The following is a 16,239-nucleotide window of genomic DNA, read 5'->3' as shown; positions in this document are numbered from 1 at the left end:
TAAGTTTCTGCTGCATTTTTAGTCACTATTTAATTCAGAAAGCCAACTGGTTTAATTTTTCTCTACTTTGGTTTTACAGAAAGAGGTAAGATCGCTGCCACTTTTGAACTTTATCTTTTCTCTAATTTTCCTTTTCATAACCTTCCAATAACATTTGCGTGTGTGTTAGATAAGAGTCCTCAGTAATGTAAGTACAAAACCCTAAAATTAATTTCCTCCTTTTGCAGATTAAAATGTGCTCCTTCATGTTTCTCAAATTCATGATGGTGCTATTCAACTTCTTTATCTTTGTAAGTATGTTTCCACTCTGATTACACATACAGCATGACTAGGAAGATGTTGAGGCATGGTTGTGAGACACTCATTTACTGAGTGACATTCGTAGAAAAAAAGTTAAAAAAAACAAACAAACAACCTGGAAAATAATTTCCCTTTCCCATTCAGTGCAAAAAGAGATGTTACATAATCATCTCTGACCACTCTGAAGGCCTAAATAATACTTTTTCTATACCAAAGATTTTGCCTGGTTGTTGCAATTTTTACCTCATTAACTTTAAAGGCTGTACATTAATTATGCCACGTACATCTTCACCTCAGTCTTACCAATGTTAAGCTAAGTTTGCTTAGGGTCTGGGCTCACTTGGGTTCTTGCTCTCCCAGGTGAGCTATAGATGAGATATAGCATGAGCCATTTTCCTCAAAATGGAAATCATCGGCTGAGTGCTGCTTGATAAATTTGGTGCAGCAGCTCTCAAGGTGCGGCGATTGTGATGTCCGTCTGAAATCTAAGACAGCACAGGAGAATGATGTAACAGTTATTTATTGGTCATGAAGATCTTGCTTTAATGTGAACGCTCAAACATATTTTTGCAACTGCAGCTCCCTTCAAAACATATCTAAAGCAGACGTTTTTTCAAGAACTAAACCCTGTTGTTCATAGTGGCAGGAGAAAACTAAATAAGTGAGCACGTATAGGAACATTAAAGGATAGCAACTAAGACTGTGTTTCCTTATCTTCAGTGATAAATAAATAGTGTGAGTACATATGCATAAGTATTAAATGTAGTAAAAGCGAGAGCTATGAGCACACAAGCCCCTTCCTGCTGTTCAGGTGCATACAAGGTCCAGGTAATCAAATGCTAGTTAAAGAGAGATAAATCTCATAGGGAACAGGGAAGCAGCTAAAATATGTCACATCGGACAGAGAAGTGAAATGAGGGGCAGCTCAAAAGCCCAGTTATTTCAAAATGCTAATCATGCAAAACTACTATAGTAGAGTCCAAACAAAATCTGAATCTCACACTTAATAATCAAAGTGTTTAACTGTTCAAGATTATCTTAACATATGATTTGTACTTCTCCACTGAATCTTCTAATCTGTGAATGTGTTGCTCATGATCAAAACACTAGTAAGTGGCTTGAGAGTGTGCTAGGACAGCGGTCCCCAACCCCCGGGCCTCGGACCGGTACCGGTCCGTGAGTCGTTTGGTACCGGGCTGCGAGAGTTGAGGCTCAGGTGTGAAATGTATGGTTTTCAGGGGTTTTTTCGGTTTTGAGCGTTATTTTGTTATCGTTTTTATCGTTGGGTCTTTTCACGTGTGTTATGAATAAATCTTCTTTTTTCGGTACCGGTACTAGTTTTATTTTGTTGTATTTATCCGCGACACCTTAAAGGCCGGTCCGTGAAAATATTGTCGGGCATAAACCGGTCCGTGGCGCAAAAACGGTTGGGGACCGCTGTGCTAGGAGAAACAGCAAGTCTCCAGGATGGCACATCAATATGTTGCATTGCCAGGAGTTGGACTACCTGCCCAATGTCCGTAGGTTCCACGTAACACCTCATGCTACCAGTAGTTACACCGGCCCTAAAAGGAAAACTGGTGAACTAGTGGGGATATCTCATTTTGGCCCCTCTAGTGAACCCGTTGTTAATTTTATAAACACCAATGGAGCTGAAATGTATTAACAACCTTCTCTGCATCAGTACTGACTGATGGTATAATTGTTTAATGTGCGCATTGAAGAAGATATCCTGGTTAAAAATGACTCCAAGATTCCTCACAGTGTTACTGGAAGCCCAGGTAATGCCATCCACCATGTGTACACCATGTTTTTATATACCAAGACTTTAGGGAAGAGTAGAATCCTCATGGTTTTATCTGAATTTTGAAACAGGAAATTAAAGCATCTAGGTCTTTATGTCTTTAGGACATTCCTGTAGTTTAAGTATTTGATGTGTGTCATTTGGCTTTCTTGATAGATAAAGGTATGCATCATCTGCATAGCAATGAAAATGTATGCTACATCCTCTAATGATATGGCCTAAGCGTCCTAGCACAGATACCTGTTAACCTCAGTGTGTGAAGAAAACTCTCCATTTACATGAAAAAAACTGGAGTCTATAGATGGATATGATTCAAAACACTGCAGTGCAGCAACTTCATTACCTATGGCATGTTGTAATCTCTGTAATAAAATATTATGGTCAACAGTGGTGAAAGCTGCACTGAGCTCTAGCAGGGCAAGCATAGAGACAAGTCCACTGTCAGAAGCCATAAGCAGATCATTTTTGATCTTCACTATTGCACTTTCTGTATGTGATGAGTTCGATCAAACCAGTTAGCTGTTTTACAACTACTCTATAATTTACCTTATAATTAGGCCAATATCCAAAATTATAACTCCTGGGTCAAGTGATGGCTTTTTAATACTGCCACCTTAAAGGGCTGTGGTACATAGCCCATTAATAAAGATAAATCTATCTGTCTATTCTTCTATCACTTTCCAAGCTTTTCAAAGTGAACTAATTCTCCTTAGGTTCTCTTTTTCATTCCCACTGTAGCTTTACTCTCCCCTTATTGGAGCCTTTGTTTCTCATTCTGCAGCCTGTTATTCAGTCACAGTCCACTAACTGTAAGACTCTTTCTGTTTCTATAGATGACAAAGACATTGTTTCTCCACCACTAGCACCAATTCTCAGTCTCATAAAACCTGGTTTACTCCCAGTCCCTTTGCAATGTAGATCCTGAAAAAGACATCCAAATGCATATAACACACCGTCAAAGGTCTCAAAAAAGGTGAAAACTGTGCCAGCTGTGATAAGTGTATTTATAGCTGGCACACTTTTCACTTTTTTGTAGATGGGGCATGATGGTGACAGAAATGGGGTTTGAGGGGAAATATGCTTCTTGCATTACATTTAGTCGACAATGCTATGATGTACTGAACAGGCTGAAGAGACACCCCAGAGTAAGAGGTGGAGAGTGAAAACAAGAATAAATGAGAGAGTCAAAAACAAAGAGAATGTGTAGGAAAGACAAAGACAGGAAGCAGGAGATTTTTCCCATAAGGGACATGTCAGTGTCTGAAAGAGTGCTGGAGTGTGGAGTGCTGGTTCCTGATGTGGAGCAGAAGGGGGTCCCATGACTGAAACCAGTCTGATAGAGCCTGACTGCTCATATGAGGCTTCAAAGTAGGGTGAGTGGAGGGTGAAATACACAGAGGGGAGGGAGAAGGTTAAAAGGGTATAAAAGAAAGTGAAGAGAAAGTCAAAGATGGAGACATGAAAGAGGAGCCGGAGAGATCATGGCAATTACATTTTATTTATAGAGCACATTTTATCATACATACATATAGTTAGAGTTCTGCAAAGATAGCATTACAGTAGTTTGTTAGCAAATGCAAGTAGAATCAAAGTACAACAGCTATCTGGTGAACAGAAATTCACCAGAAAGTATCACGCAGCAGTGAAATCAGCAATTGAATAGACTACTGATTTATGACAGCAAGACATGATATAAAATGTGATCCAATTTTAAATTTGCCATAACTCTTTGTCATGTTAATGAAAATGTATTAAATATTTTTACATGATTAATACAGCAGCAGGACAACATCACATTTAGCCCTTATCATATTGACCTTTTTTCAATTGTTATCCATATTTATCTCGCTCACCAAACCTAGAGACTAATATTCACTGGGCTTCACTTTGATGTTGTGTTGTAAAGCACCTGGAGATAACAGTTTCTGTGAAACAGTGCTGTTAACTACTAAGCTATTCGGTGAATGCCCATGGGGATACTGGACACATACGTAGTGTCCAGTTTCTGTAAAGCTGGAGATGGAAAAATTACACTGCAGTCCATAAAATTAATGGAGGATAGTAACATTCTCTCTTTGTTACGGGCAAAGCGGTAATCCTGGAGCCTTCCTCCAGAAACCTGAAGGCTGGCTTTCTCAAACAGCATTGGATGGTTATGAGCTTGTGCGAATTAAAGGTAGTGACATAAAGATGCTGTCATTTTGCAGATGCCTTCACACAGGTCAGAGAAACTATATTAATCCCAGAGGGAAACTGAGTTGTCATAGCAGCAAATATACACCAAACATCAAGCACTCACATAAAATGAGTGTAGAAACAGAGGTATTGATAGAATAAATATTAAGAAATGTTAAGAATAATAAATATTAAGATAAATACATAAATAGAGATAGGTATAAACATAAATATACATATAAATAATAGCAGCGGGAAGGAAAGACCTACTGTAACGTTCCCTCAACAGCGAGGTTGAAGGAACCTGTTCCTGAAACTGCTCTTCAGAATGTCCAGTGTGTTATGGGGGGGCTGCATCATTGCCAGCGGTCTTGCCAGCATTCTGTCACTGATCACCTCCTCCAGGGTGGCGAGCTTCATGGCAACAACAGACTCTGCCTTCTTGATGAGTTTGTTCAGTCTGTTTGTGTCCTTTGCTTTGATGCCTGCAACCCAGCACGCTACAGCAAAGAAGATGGTGCCTGCAACAAGAGACTGATAAAACATATAGAGCAGCCTGCTGCAGACATTGAAGTTAATTGGGATTTTTATAAGATGGAAAGAGGAAAAGAACTTTTATTTTTACCCTCAGGGGCTGCTGGCATGAAATCTAGACACAAAGACTACTACACTGTCTGGTGACACCTCTGTTTGGATTCATAACACATCATTAAATAGTCGGAAATTGTGGTTGAAAGAATTTATCTGTTGTCTGTAATGCTCATGCATCAATCTAATTGGTGCAGCATGTAATGTTTTGTAATGTGGTTTCTTAAGTAACGGCAATGGCTATATCCATAGGGAGGCTTACTTGATTGTGGACCAGTGTGAGACACTACAGGTTGAAGACTTCATGAACCAAGCAGGTTTTTTTTTATATTTTAAGCTGGTTTCCTTCTATTAGGCTACATAGCCATTTTTCTCATTAGTGCAAAGAAATATCCAAGATACACATTTGGGTACTTATTTGACTACACTCTGTGTATTAGAAATATATGCAAATTAGTGCATAATAATGATGATGACCCTATTTGTCTTTTCAAACATAAAAAATGCAGGAAACATAAGGAATGCTACAAGTAAGTGTCATTGTAGTAGTTATTTCATAATTTCTTTTTACCTGTAAATACTACTTTACAGTTAACATTACAATGCATAGCTTAAGCTACAGTCACCCTGGGGAAAGCAGTAATCTGATATAACAAGATCAGCGTGAGGCTGTCTGTCTGAGATTATAACTTGTTGATTTGTCAGCTCTGTTAAAAAAAACAATGTAACCAATTAATGTATCCAATAATACAATTTAAATGATTCTGTACTAGTAGAATACATTGAAAATAACAGTGAGAGTGAGGGAAACAGAAACGGACATACTATGTTAAAATTGATGCACTGCTCTTGACGCATGGCAAAGTAAATGCAGAAGTCAATAAAGAAATAAAAAAGTGAACTGAACAGATCATCCCATTTTCAATTAAACAATTTAATTTACTTATTTTGTCAAATGGGAATTACTTGCACATACTTAACAGAAATTTGCAATGAACACAATTTTTTCTTAAGTGTACAGTATATGGATCTTGTTTCTCCTACAGATGGGTGGCCTCACTCTGCTGGCATTGGGGATCTGGGTGAGCAGTGATGGGGCTTCCTTGCTACAGATCTTGAGACCTTTCTCCAAACAAAGTACCCAGGTGATCAATGTTGGCTTCTTTTGCATTGTCATCGGGGCTGCGCTGGTGCTGCTGGGAATCTTGGGCTGTTATGCAGCCCATAAGAAGAGCAAGTGTCTACTCCTTACAGTAAGTGGACAACTCCTGCTTTAGACGATGGCTAATAAAGTACCTGAACACTGGCGTAACAAATAAGTGTGTAGCAAACAGTAACAAATAGGAAAAGAACAAATACTGGAAGGAAAACCATAGGGTGCACGCAGAGTCACTCTCTGTGTGCATTCAGATGGAGAAACTCACTTGGTGTGCAGAATTTTGAAGCTGATAATGAGTCACTAACAGATTTTCCAGGCTCCGGAGGCCTAGACAATCTTCTAATATTTTTACTACCCTGTCACGTCAGTCACTGATATCATGCACAGTTTCAGGTAGTTTTTTCAGTCTGTCTTCAGAGTCAATAAAAGTTTGTCACCTGTAATTGCTTAAATATTATTTCAGTGGAATCATATCTCAATCACATCTCAATGGAAAGTTTGAGCAACTAAAGAAATAAGACTAAATGTTAAACTTCAATTCATTAGATGGAATAAAACAGCAATCATGGATTAATAATCCATATATGTATTGCTTCACTGCTTTTAAATGAGGACACTGATATTAAGATCAAAAACACTAAAAATGATACTGTGTGGTTTCATGAAGTGGCCCACATTTTTTTTGGTATCCCACCCATCCTTGCTTTTACACTGGGTTCATCAGCCACCCTCCTTCCTCATCCATATCAGCAACACCACCAACCCTTGTACAACACATTGTACATTATTACACTCATTAGCGAAGACGTTAACTACCTCTTAGCCCACTGCAGTGAGTAATGAGGAGCACAGGCAGCACATTTTGCCCCTGCAGCGCCCCCATCATGTCTACAGCTCCTGGTGAGTTGAATGACAGCAGAGGAGTATATTCTACAACTGGCATCACAGTTAGCAGCAGATATTTGGCCTACCTGAGAAACTGCTGTAATGAACTAAACATAATAAATGAAGATGGATCATCAGCTCTGTCCTTTCAGCATAGACCCGTGTACTCACTGTCCATTGATTTTACAACAATGCGACTATAGATAAGCTTTTTTTTAATCAGTATATTTGAAAAACCTTGACACATTCCCCTCTTCTTCTCTCCCTGCAGTTTGCCTCCATCATGCTCATCATATTCATTTCTGAAGTGGCTACTGGAGTCGTAGCTTTGACCTACACCTCGTTTGTAAGTTTTCATTTCCTGCATCCATCCTTTTTCTCTTTGTCCATTACTCTCATTCCTTTTCCTTTTCCTTTTTCTTTTGTCTTTTTTTATTTTTCTCATCTAGTTCTGCTTTTTCTCCCACCCTTTCACCTCATTGTGCTATTGTCTGGATTTTATCTCAATATAAATTTTCTATCTTAGCAGTGGACTATTATTGAATTATGGGCTTTATGTCCACCTCACTACATTTCTGCTACTTAATGACTCTGGGATAGCCTGGGGCTGTGTGCACTGTCTCTCACTTTGAACAATATATTACTCTGAAATATAAAACCTAAAGCATTTTATATGCAAAACAGCCTATTTAGATATGTGTTCCCCTCTGTCTGCCTTCTCTCTCTCTCTCTTTCACTCACATACACACACACTCACACACACACACCTGCATACATGCATACTCCATTTTCATTTAGTGCCACACCAAGTAAAAATTAAAAGGAATTCAAAGGCGCTGTGAAAAGGGAGGTTAGTGAAGACTGGGTCCTAAGACAAAATCGGTTGTTCCTGAAATTCCAGAGGCAAGAATGGTAATCTAATACTTGGCTTTCTGCAGCTGGGAAATGGGGAATAGAGCAGAGGGAACTCTGCAGTGCTTGAAAATTTCATTTAATTTGTTTGAACTTCTGCTATTGATAAACCAGTTTAAGCTGCAGGTACACACTGCAAAAAGTATCACAAAAAAGGACAAAAACAAGCAAAAACAAACAAAACAAGCAAAAGAAAGTCCTGTAGATTATAACTGCTAAAATATTTCCCAAAACCAAAAACTGGAGGACGTTTTTGGTTTTGGGAAAAGGCGATGGAAAAAGGTGCTTCAACTTACGAACATTTTGACTTACCCTCTGGAACGAATTAGTTTCGTAAGTCGGGGTTCCACTGTACAGTTTGACTGGCTCATTATTATTTGCCAAGTGGCTGCTGCATTTATTTCTTTAACTTACTCTAAATTTCTACTGATTCTTCTCTACTAATTTACTCAGTCACATACACATTCATACAGCATTTACTACTCTATGACATAACATTCTCATACTCTCATACTCACACACACTGACTCCAATGAATGTGGTTGTAACTCAGAGGGCAACGCATTATTTTGCCCAAGGATACTTCAACATACAGACTGATCCATCCACTATGCTCCAATTAGTTGATGACCTATTGTACCTCCTGAGACAGAGCTGCCCCATATCATTTGTATGATAATCCAGTGAAAACAACAATCTCATGTATAGTGATGATGACAAATGGTGTGCCACCTGGCTAACCTTTAGAATTGGTGACAAAGGGCATCTGCGGTGGAAACCAAACAGACTTATTGTTGGCCATTATAATTTACCATTTGCCCACCAGCAGGCCCATTTTACAAGGAGTTTTTAAATGTCAATAACTCTGTTACCATTTGTGCTAGAGACAAAATGCTTTGGAAAGAAGAAAAAGTGAGCTTTACAGGGATATTGTGTTATCATGGTAGCAGAAGACATCCACAAGGTAGTACTGTCTGAACATGGATGTAAAAAAAATCAGGTCTGATTAGATTATTTCACATGCGCTTCACATTTTCATATTCCTCAACCATTTTGGGCTAGAGAGAAAATTCAAATGGTTCCTAAAAGATGTTAATTATTTTTTCATTTTGCACCCAAAATAACAAAATAATCCATTGGACCTGTACAAATCTTGGCCAATAAAGGATAAACTACCTCAGTGATCTCGTCCCCAGACTCTGCTTCCTCTACAGAAGATGTGTCAGTGAGATTAAGGAGATCCTCAAAGTATTCCTTCCACTGGTTGACTATATCCTCAGTTGAGGTCAGGAACACCCTCTGCACACCAGATTTTTTGGCTTCAGCTACTGCTGAGCCACATTCTGTTTGGCTTGCCTGTACCCATGAGCTACTTCTGAAGTCCCACAGGGTAACCCGCTGTTCCGACCAGTTACACCCCTCTAGGTCTCACTGTTGTTGCCCACAGTGTTAAAGTCTCCCAGTAGGAGAAGGTTCGGTATTCTGAACTGCCATTCTGTGCATAAGCACAAATGACAGAACCCATTCTCTGACCCAAAAGGCAAAGGGAAGCGACCTTCTCGTTCATTGATGTATGTGTGTGCAAATACTTTAAAACTGAGGCTTTTGAATCAGCAGTTTTTGAACTAAATTGACATATATACATATATATATGTATATATATGTTGAGCGATTTAAATCTTTTATGCAGTTGCCCTGATGTTCTGTTAAAGATTATTTTTTGCAGTGTCCAGGTTTGCATTTAACTTCTTTCTCTGGGTGGAATGTAATATATTATGTTCCTGTTCAATCCTGAGTGTGCCACCTATCAAACAAAGAAGCTATAGGCAAGTGTGTTGGTGGTTGTCCTTGGAGACTGAACATTGAGCTGCTCTCCTGCTGTCGTTCTCTGAGTTTGTTAAATTCAATCTCTCCACTCTCATTTCCAAAAGCTGAGCAAACCAAAGCCAACCATGTAAACGGCAACTGGTGAGACACGTTTTGACAACAGAGAGCATGCTTGTCTAGAGAAAGTGAGGAGTGGGTCCAAGCTATTGCCTGAACCCCCATTAAATGTAAGATATAACTCAGCTTTGTTTTCATTAAAACAATTTAATGTGCTCTTTGTTATCTTTAGCATCATTTGTTCATTGCAGACATGGTAAGTTCCATCGTGGATATTAATGTGTGAGACCAGCTTTCCATCTCCTGCTTTTCATAAGACACAATAAACAGTATACCAGTGGAATAATGAAAATGGACAATATACATCTAATATGCATATATATAGCTGCCTGTGTAAATATGTAAAAGACAGAGGAGGGTACAAATAAAGGAGGTGTCATGGTCCTGGGTCGGTGACCCAGCGCTTTTGGTTTGTTATCATTTTCTAGATGATGATTGTTTAAGTTCTGTGTTATTTTCGATCTGCCTCTAAGTCTGCGTCTGTACCTGTCTGTCTATGGTGTCTCCCCATCTGTTTGTGAATCTGTCTGTTTAGTTCAATGTCTTGTCTGGTTCCATGTATCTGAGTTTCCTGTTTTATTGTGAAGGTCCGTGTCGTATGTGAGTGTGATCAGTTTACGTTTCCCCTGTCCCGTCAGCCCAGATTCCTCCCAGCTGTGTTGCCCTCCTGTCTCTCATCCCTTGATTACTGGTGTGTGTATTTAAGCCCTGTGTGTTCTCCTGCCTGTTGCTGGTTCGTCTGTGTTCCTCCGTGTAACTCTGTGTCAGTCTGTTACCCTGTGTTCCACGGTGTCCTGTTCCTCGTCTGCGTCTCTCTGCTATTTATCATCCGTTGTCATATGCTCCCAGGTCTGTTATTTTAGTTCTCCCAGTTTAGGTGTCTTTAGTTGTTTGTTATGCCCCACTGTTTGTTTGCCACTACACCTCTGTAAATAAAACCACCGGTATCTCATCCACTGCCTGCATCTTGGGTCCTCCTTCTATATTCACATGGCTCGCCTCGGCAGCCGTGACAGGAGGATATAAATAAAGACCTGATCTATCATGTATTACTTATCTGCAGCATAAATCTGCCTTTTGGTTTCTGGGTCTCTGCTGCTCATCTAACCAGGAAGTCAATAACCTTCAGGTAGTCAGAGTAACTGAGATTTCCAGCATGTATTATGAGAAGCTGTCAGTGGTCATTGTCATGGTTCTGTTTGTACAAAGTGACCAAAGTGGAGATATATTACAGGGCTGATATGATATGAGTTATGAGTACATGAAATAGATGTGCTGTGAAATAGATGTGCTGTGATGTTTAGTGACACAACAGTTGCGCCACTTTAATTCTTAATTCTTATCCTTACTTAGAAAATGTTTAAAAACCAAATGCCTTAAAAAAACAAACAAAAAACCCCAAAAAACAAGAGGAATATAAATGTATGTTGTACTGATACATGTACAACAGATTTTTTTAAAAAGTATTGAACATGCCACCAATTTTCTAAGTAAATATATTTCTAAATGTGCCATTAACATGAAATTCTGATTAGATATTGGTAACATCCATTCTAACCCACACATGCAATAAACCAAAACATACATGTCCATGTTACTAAACAGTATTGAGCGCATTAGAAAGGGTAATTTCACCATAGACCAGCCATGGTCAGGTGTTCCCCACAAGAGTTCACACAAAGCAGTGAACAGAATTCTCAGAAGGGTTAGAAGAGTCAGAGTTTTCCAAGAATCAAGGACCATTTCTGGAAAGCTACTTCTTGCTGGCACGTATGGACGTATCCAGTGGCACAGTGCTCCCAACTACCGTCTTATTGCATCTTCCAGCAATGCACTGATCATTTTTAGACATCAACCTCAGACAGAACCCGGACTTTACTTTGGATTGGACAGACAGTATCCCACCTGAGTTTGTGAGACCACCGAGTGCTCTGTTGCTTTTTTTAGGAACAGAAGGCGACACATAGGTGGTGAAGCCACGTAGGTGAAGCCAACGGCAAGATGTGCTTCATCATATTTTCTAATCTTTGGCTTGGACAGAAGTTGGTTTGGAAACATATTTGGCGATGTTTGGAAGCCCCCCAAAAAACTCTGTCCATTATACTAGCAGTATCCAAGCATTCTCTTTTTTTTTTTTATTATCATACCCCCCCTCCCGCAATGGCTCTGTTCCCCCACTTTGGGAACCTCTGCGCTAACCCAACAACCCGCTAACCCAACGAGCAAAAACATGACTAAATATGACAATTATGACAATTATGACAACTAACCCACTCCTATGAACAAATGAGTATATCACTTTCTTTGGAATTAGTTGCTTTGATTTTTATTTATTGCTTTCTTCTTAACATGTATGCCATACAAGAAAAGATACTGTTAATTATTTGAAAAACAGCAACATACTATAGAGCAAGAGATCACTAATTTAATAAAAGATGAAGGTGGAGATTTTGATCATGTGTAAATGTGTTCATGCCACTCTACATTGATAGATGTACAGTGCTAACATCTCCTGCATCACTGAACTGTGTATTACTTCAAGCTCTTTGTTGCTTATCCACTGTGTGTGTGTGTGTGTGTGTGTGTGTGTGTGTGTGCGTGCGTGCGTGCGTGCGTGCGTGCGTGCGTGCGTGCGTGCGTGCGTGCGTGCGTGCGTGTGTGGGCGAATGCACGTGTATGCATCCAACAGAAAGTGACAAGGCGCAGGGCAATTGACAGTATTGAATTAGCCTCCTAGTAATATATCTTTCTGATTTTAGCCTCACTTGGGGGGCACATTTAATCGTGACTTGTATCGCAGCATCCCCTTGGGATACCCCATGTATCCCATTCACTGTGCACGCATTCAAACATGTCCACCCACACAGAGAAGCTAAAAAGAAAAGAAAATAGGGCTGTACATGGCTACATGCATTTAGAGTACATTTCTGACCCTCCCTACCCATCAATTAGGTCTTTGTGACAGTACGTGATAGGTTTATTTATCAAAACAGAAATAGCAATCTGCAAAGGAAAGGAAACAAAGAAGGGAGGACATGAGGGCAAGCTATCCTTGTCATGATGCGGCTCTGTGCAGGCAGGAAAGGCAGGCAGGATCCAATTGCAGACTACACGGGGGCAAGAAAGTGAACTCAAAAGGCAGCTTTATTGCTGACACAAGGGGAAAACGATACAAAAGTAAACTGGGAAAATATAACCTAAACACACGGAGAGGCACACAAGTAAACACACAGCCATGGATCGCGACACGGAGCAAAGGAAGACACAGACACTAAATACAAGAGGGATAATGTGGGAAGTGAGGACACATCTGACACAGTTTACCTAGACATCACAAGACACTAAAACTAAACATAACAACCTAGCGAGTATAGATAGAAAGGATTGTCACTGGGTAATTTTGACCCAGTGACTTTAGAAACAAAATATAAAATTCAGACTAGATGTGTCCAGTGAGGATATATTTGTTTATATATGATGTCAGTAAATCAGTTTTTTCCACAGGCTGAGGGGATCTTGAGAGCGTGGGCGACTCCTGCTCTACAGAATCAATATGGTAATGATCCTGCTGTCACTAAGCTCTGGAACAGCACCATGACACAGGTACAGGATATTGTGTTTTCCTATTCTTGTTATATGTGTTTAGAACTTTATATATATAAACTGTATATACATTCACCATTGATTTATGTATACCTGCTTAACTGCATATTAACATATATATCTGTTCTGCCAATCACATGACAGAAACAAATGCATTTAGTCATGTACAAAAGTGGTTTAAGGGACTTGAACATGGCATAGGTGCTGATGCTAGACAGGCTGGTCTGAGTATTTCAGAAATCGCTGATCTACCTGTATTTTAGAACATAGTCATCCTACAGACAATGATCTTCAAAAGAGAAAATATCCAGGGAGTGAAATTCCTTGAATGTTGGAAGTCAGACAAGGTTGGCTGGGATGCTTTCAGCTGGTAGGCAAGCAACACTAACTCAAATAACAGACAATTGCAAACACATTGTCTTGTCGGATGAGTCTGGATTTCTGCTGCCTGAACAGGATCTAGTAACCATTACAAACATCCAACAAAGAGTGTCAAGCATGAACAGCACCAGTTGGACAGTACCAGGCCCCAACATGATTCACATCTGCTTGCTGAAGAACTAACTGCACTCCATGAGCACCTGGCAGCAGAAATGAACCGGTTGATAATGGACAACACGTAGCTGGAATGGATAATTGAAGGCTGGACAGTGCTGATCCCCAATGTTCACAGATCCTTGGGGATCAGAGGGGCAAAACATCAGCTACTGGTAAACAGAGCAGTTGTTCAAGATGCTCTCCCCCCACTGTTCTTTGTAGGCCTGAACTCTTTAATCCCAGGTGATTGACAAGACTGATTACACACACTGCTTACAGAATAGAGCAATCGTTAGCCACCTCCTCTACATGGATGATATCAAGCTGTATGCCAGGAGTAAACAGGACATCGATTCACTTATCCATCCCACCAAGATCTACACCAGTGACAGTGGAATGCTATTCGAACTGGAGAGGGAACAAACAAAGAGAGTGATGGTAGTCAGAACTGAGGGGATTGCAAAACCAAAAGGGAACATTGCAGACACTAAGAATAGCGAGAATTACAGGGCAATCTCACAGGGATGTGGGAATCATGAAGCGGCTGCCAGGAAAGTTGCAACCACCAAATACCTGCAGAGACTAAGGCAAGTCCAGAAGAGTTAGCTGAAAGAGAAGAATGAGATTTAGGCAAGTAACACCTACACCCTGCTGGAATATATGTCTGAAAGAGGAGATAGAAACCACTAACATCAAGACAAGACAGTGCCTTTAAGAAAGGACCATTATGTAGATAACCCTCTTCACATATTTTCCTGCGGCATGAATAACACAAGAATGTCATCCTTCTTTCAGCTACATTGCTGTGGTTTCTCCAACTACACTGATTTCATGGGCTCTAACTTCCAAAATGCAACTGGAGGCAGCCTGCCTTCCATCTGTTGCAGGACCAACAACAACACTTGCACCCCAGCCCAGGCAGAGTACAGCAATGTGCAGGTGAAATTACCATATTATACATTGTGCAGCTCTGGCATGAAAACAATGACAATTCAAACAAGCTAGTGTTTAGCAGGAATACTGTTTGCCATGCTCTGTGGCGTTCCAGGTCCAGTTCACTGATATGTAGCAGACAACTGCCAGCTACATATGTAGCTGTTAGTGACCACTAATTAGAATCAAAATAGAATCAAAAGAAGTGAAAACAAATATTCTGTCATGCTATGAAGTTGTCTGGGGACTGTGGGCCTGGAAGTAAAGCAGGTTTCCTACTAATTTGAAAGTTGGTAGTTTGATTGTCAGTTCCTCCGGTTCACATGTTGAAATATCCTCGGCCGAGATTCTGATGGCTTTATATTAGAGTATGTGTGCTAGACAAGATGGTATGGCATAGAATAAAGCACTGTATGAATGTGTGAGTGATTGGGAGTATGAGACTTGTATTATTAAACTGCATTTCGAGGGTTTAATTCTAGAAGAAAAGTGCAATTTAAGTATGGTTGTTAGATAAGAACTTACTATAGAGACCAAAACCTGTAAAAGACCTTTTTAATGCTGTAATATTAAATATTTTTACATAGACATAAATGGTGCTAAGCATAAATAAAGTTTATATTCCTGGTATTGAAACCATGCCACCCACATTGTAGTTCATTACTGACACATGTAGTGGTGTGAAAATGTGTGGAACATCCTGCCCAATGACAACAATGTCCAGTAAAAACAATGGAAACTGTCTACTGCAGCTATTTTTTTGTTTTTTGCCATACGTTTTTAAGCTTTAACATTTTTTCAGGTTAACTTATCTTCAACTGAAGTCTCATTGTAGCTCCTGCATGGATTGAAATTCCACAGTCATTCTTTTTGCATAACCTCAGAGCTATGCAAACAAATGAAAAACACCAAAACGTCACTAAGATTTTAACAGTGGGGGACCATGTATGTCTAAATTCTATGACGGTAGCAACAGTTAAAATATTTGATTCTGGAACAAGTGTTGACTGCCCCAAGCATCTTGATTCTGGCCTAGAAATGTAGTGGATTTTGAGCCAACCATTATTTTGCAGTTTTGCGATTGTTATTTTTGCATTAGTGTCTGCATGAGTGTCAGCCATGCGTGTTATGATGATGCATTAGGAATTAACCAGAGCCCATTTCCTATTAGGGCTGTTTTCAGCAGATCCTGATGATCATCAAAGAGAACGCTAGCACCATGGGAGGCACTGCTGCAGGAATTGGATTACTGGAGGTAAAAACTCATGCAAAGCTTAAGGATGCATTCAAAACCTGTTTATGTCATTCTGTTTGGACTCTTACACTTTTGTTTCTCCAGATTGCTGCCATATTGGTATCCATTAATTTGTACTGCCACCTGGATAACGAAGATAGCTGA

The 16,239-nt window shown here is 39.8% G+C and overlaps 1 protein-coding gene across 1 annotated transcript; it reads left to right on the top strand.

Annotated features, from left to right (window-relative positions):
- The first annotated feature begins 233 nt into the window (after positions 1–233).
- On the top strand, positions 234–16,239 carry tspan1 (tetraspanin 1). The gene is made up of 7 exons (XM_085376551.1): positions 234–290; positions 5,914–6,120; positions 7,183–7,257; positions 13,272–13,370; positions 14,703–14,846; positions 16,012–16,095; positions 16,180–16,239. The coding sequence occupies exons 1-7, from the start codon at positions 234–236 to the stop codon at positions 16,237–16,239; spliced, it is 726 nt and encodes a 241-aa protein (XP_085232677.1).

The sequence above is a fragment of the Diplotaxodon limnothrissa genome, linkage group LG17 (genome assembly GCF_057381915.1).
Source record: "Diplotaxodon limnothrissa isolate DT_005_m linkage group LG17, D_limnothrissa_male_GT1.1, whole genome shotgun sequence".
Classification (NCBI taxonomy): domain Eukaryota; kingdom Metazoa; phylum Chordata; class Actinopteri; order Cichliformes; family Cichlidae; genus Diplotaxodon; species Diplotaxodon limnothrissa.
The sequence above is the reverse complement of the archived record's forward strand: the minus strand, read 5'-3'. Positions and strand labels throughout refer to the sequence as shown.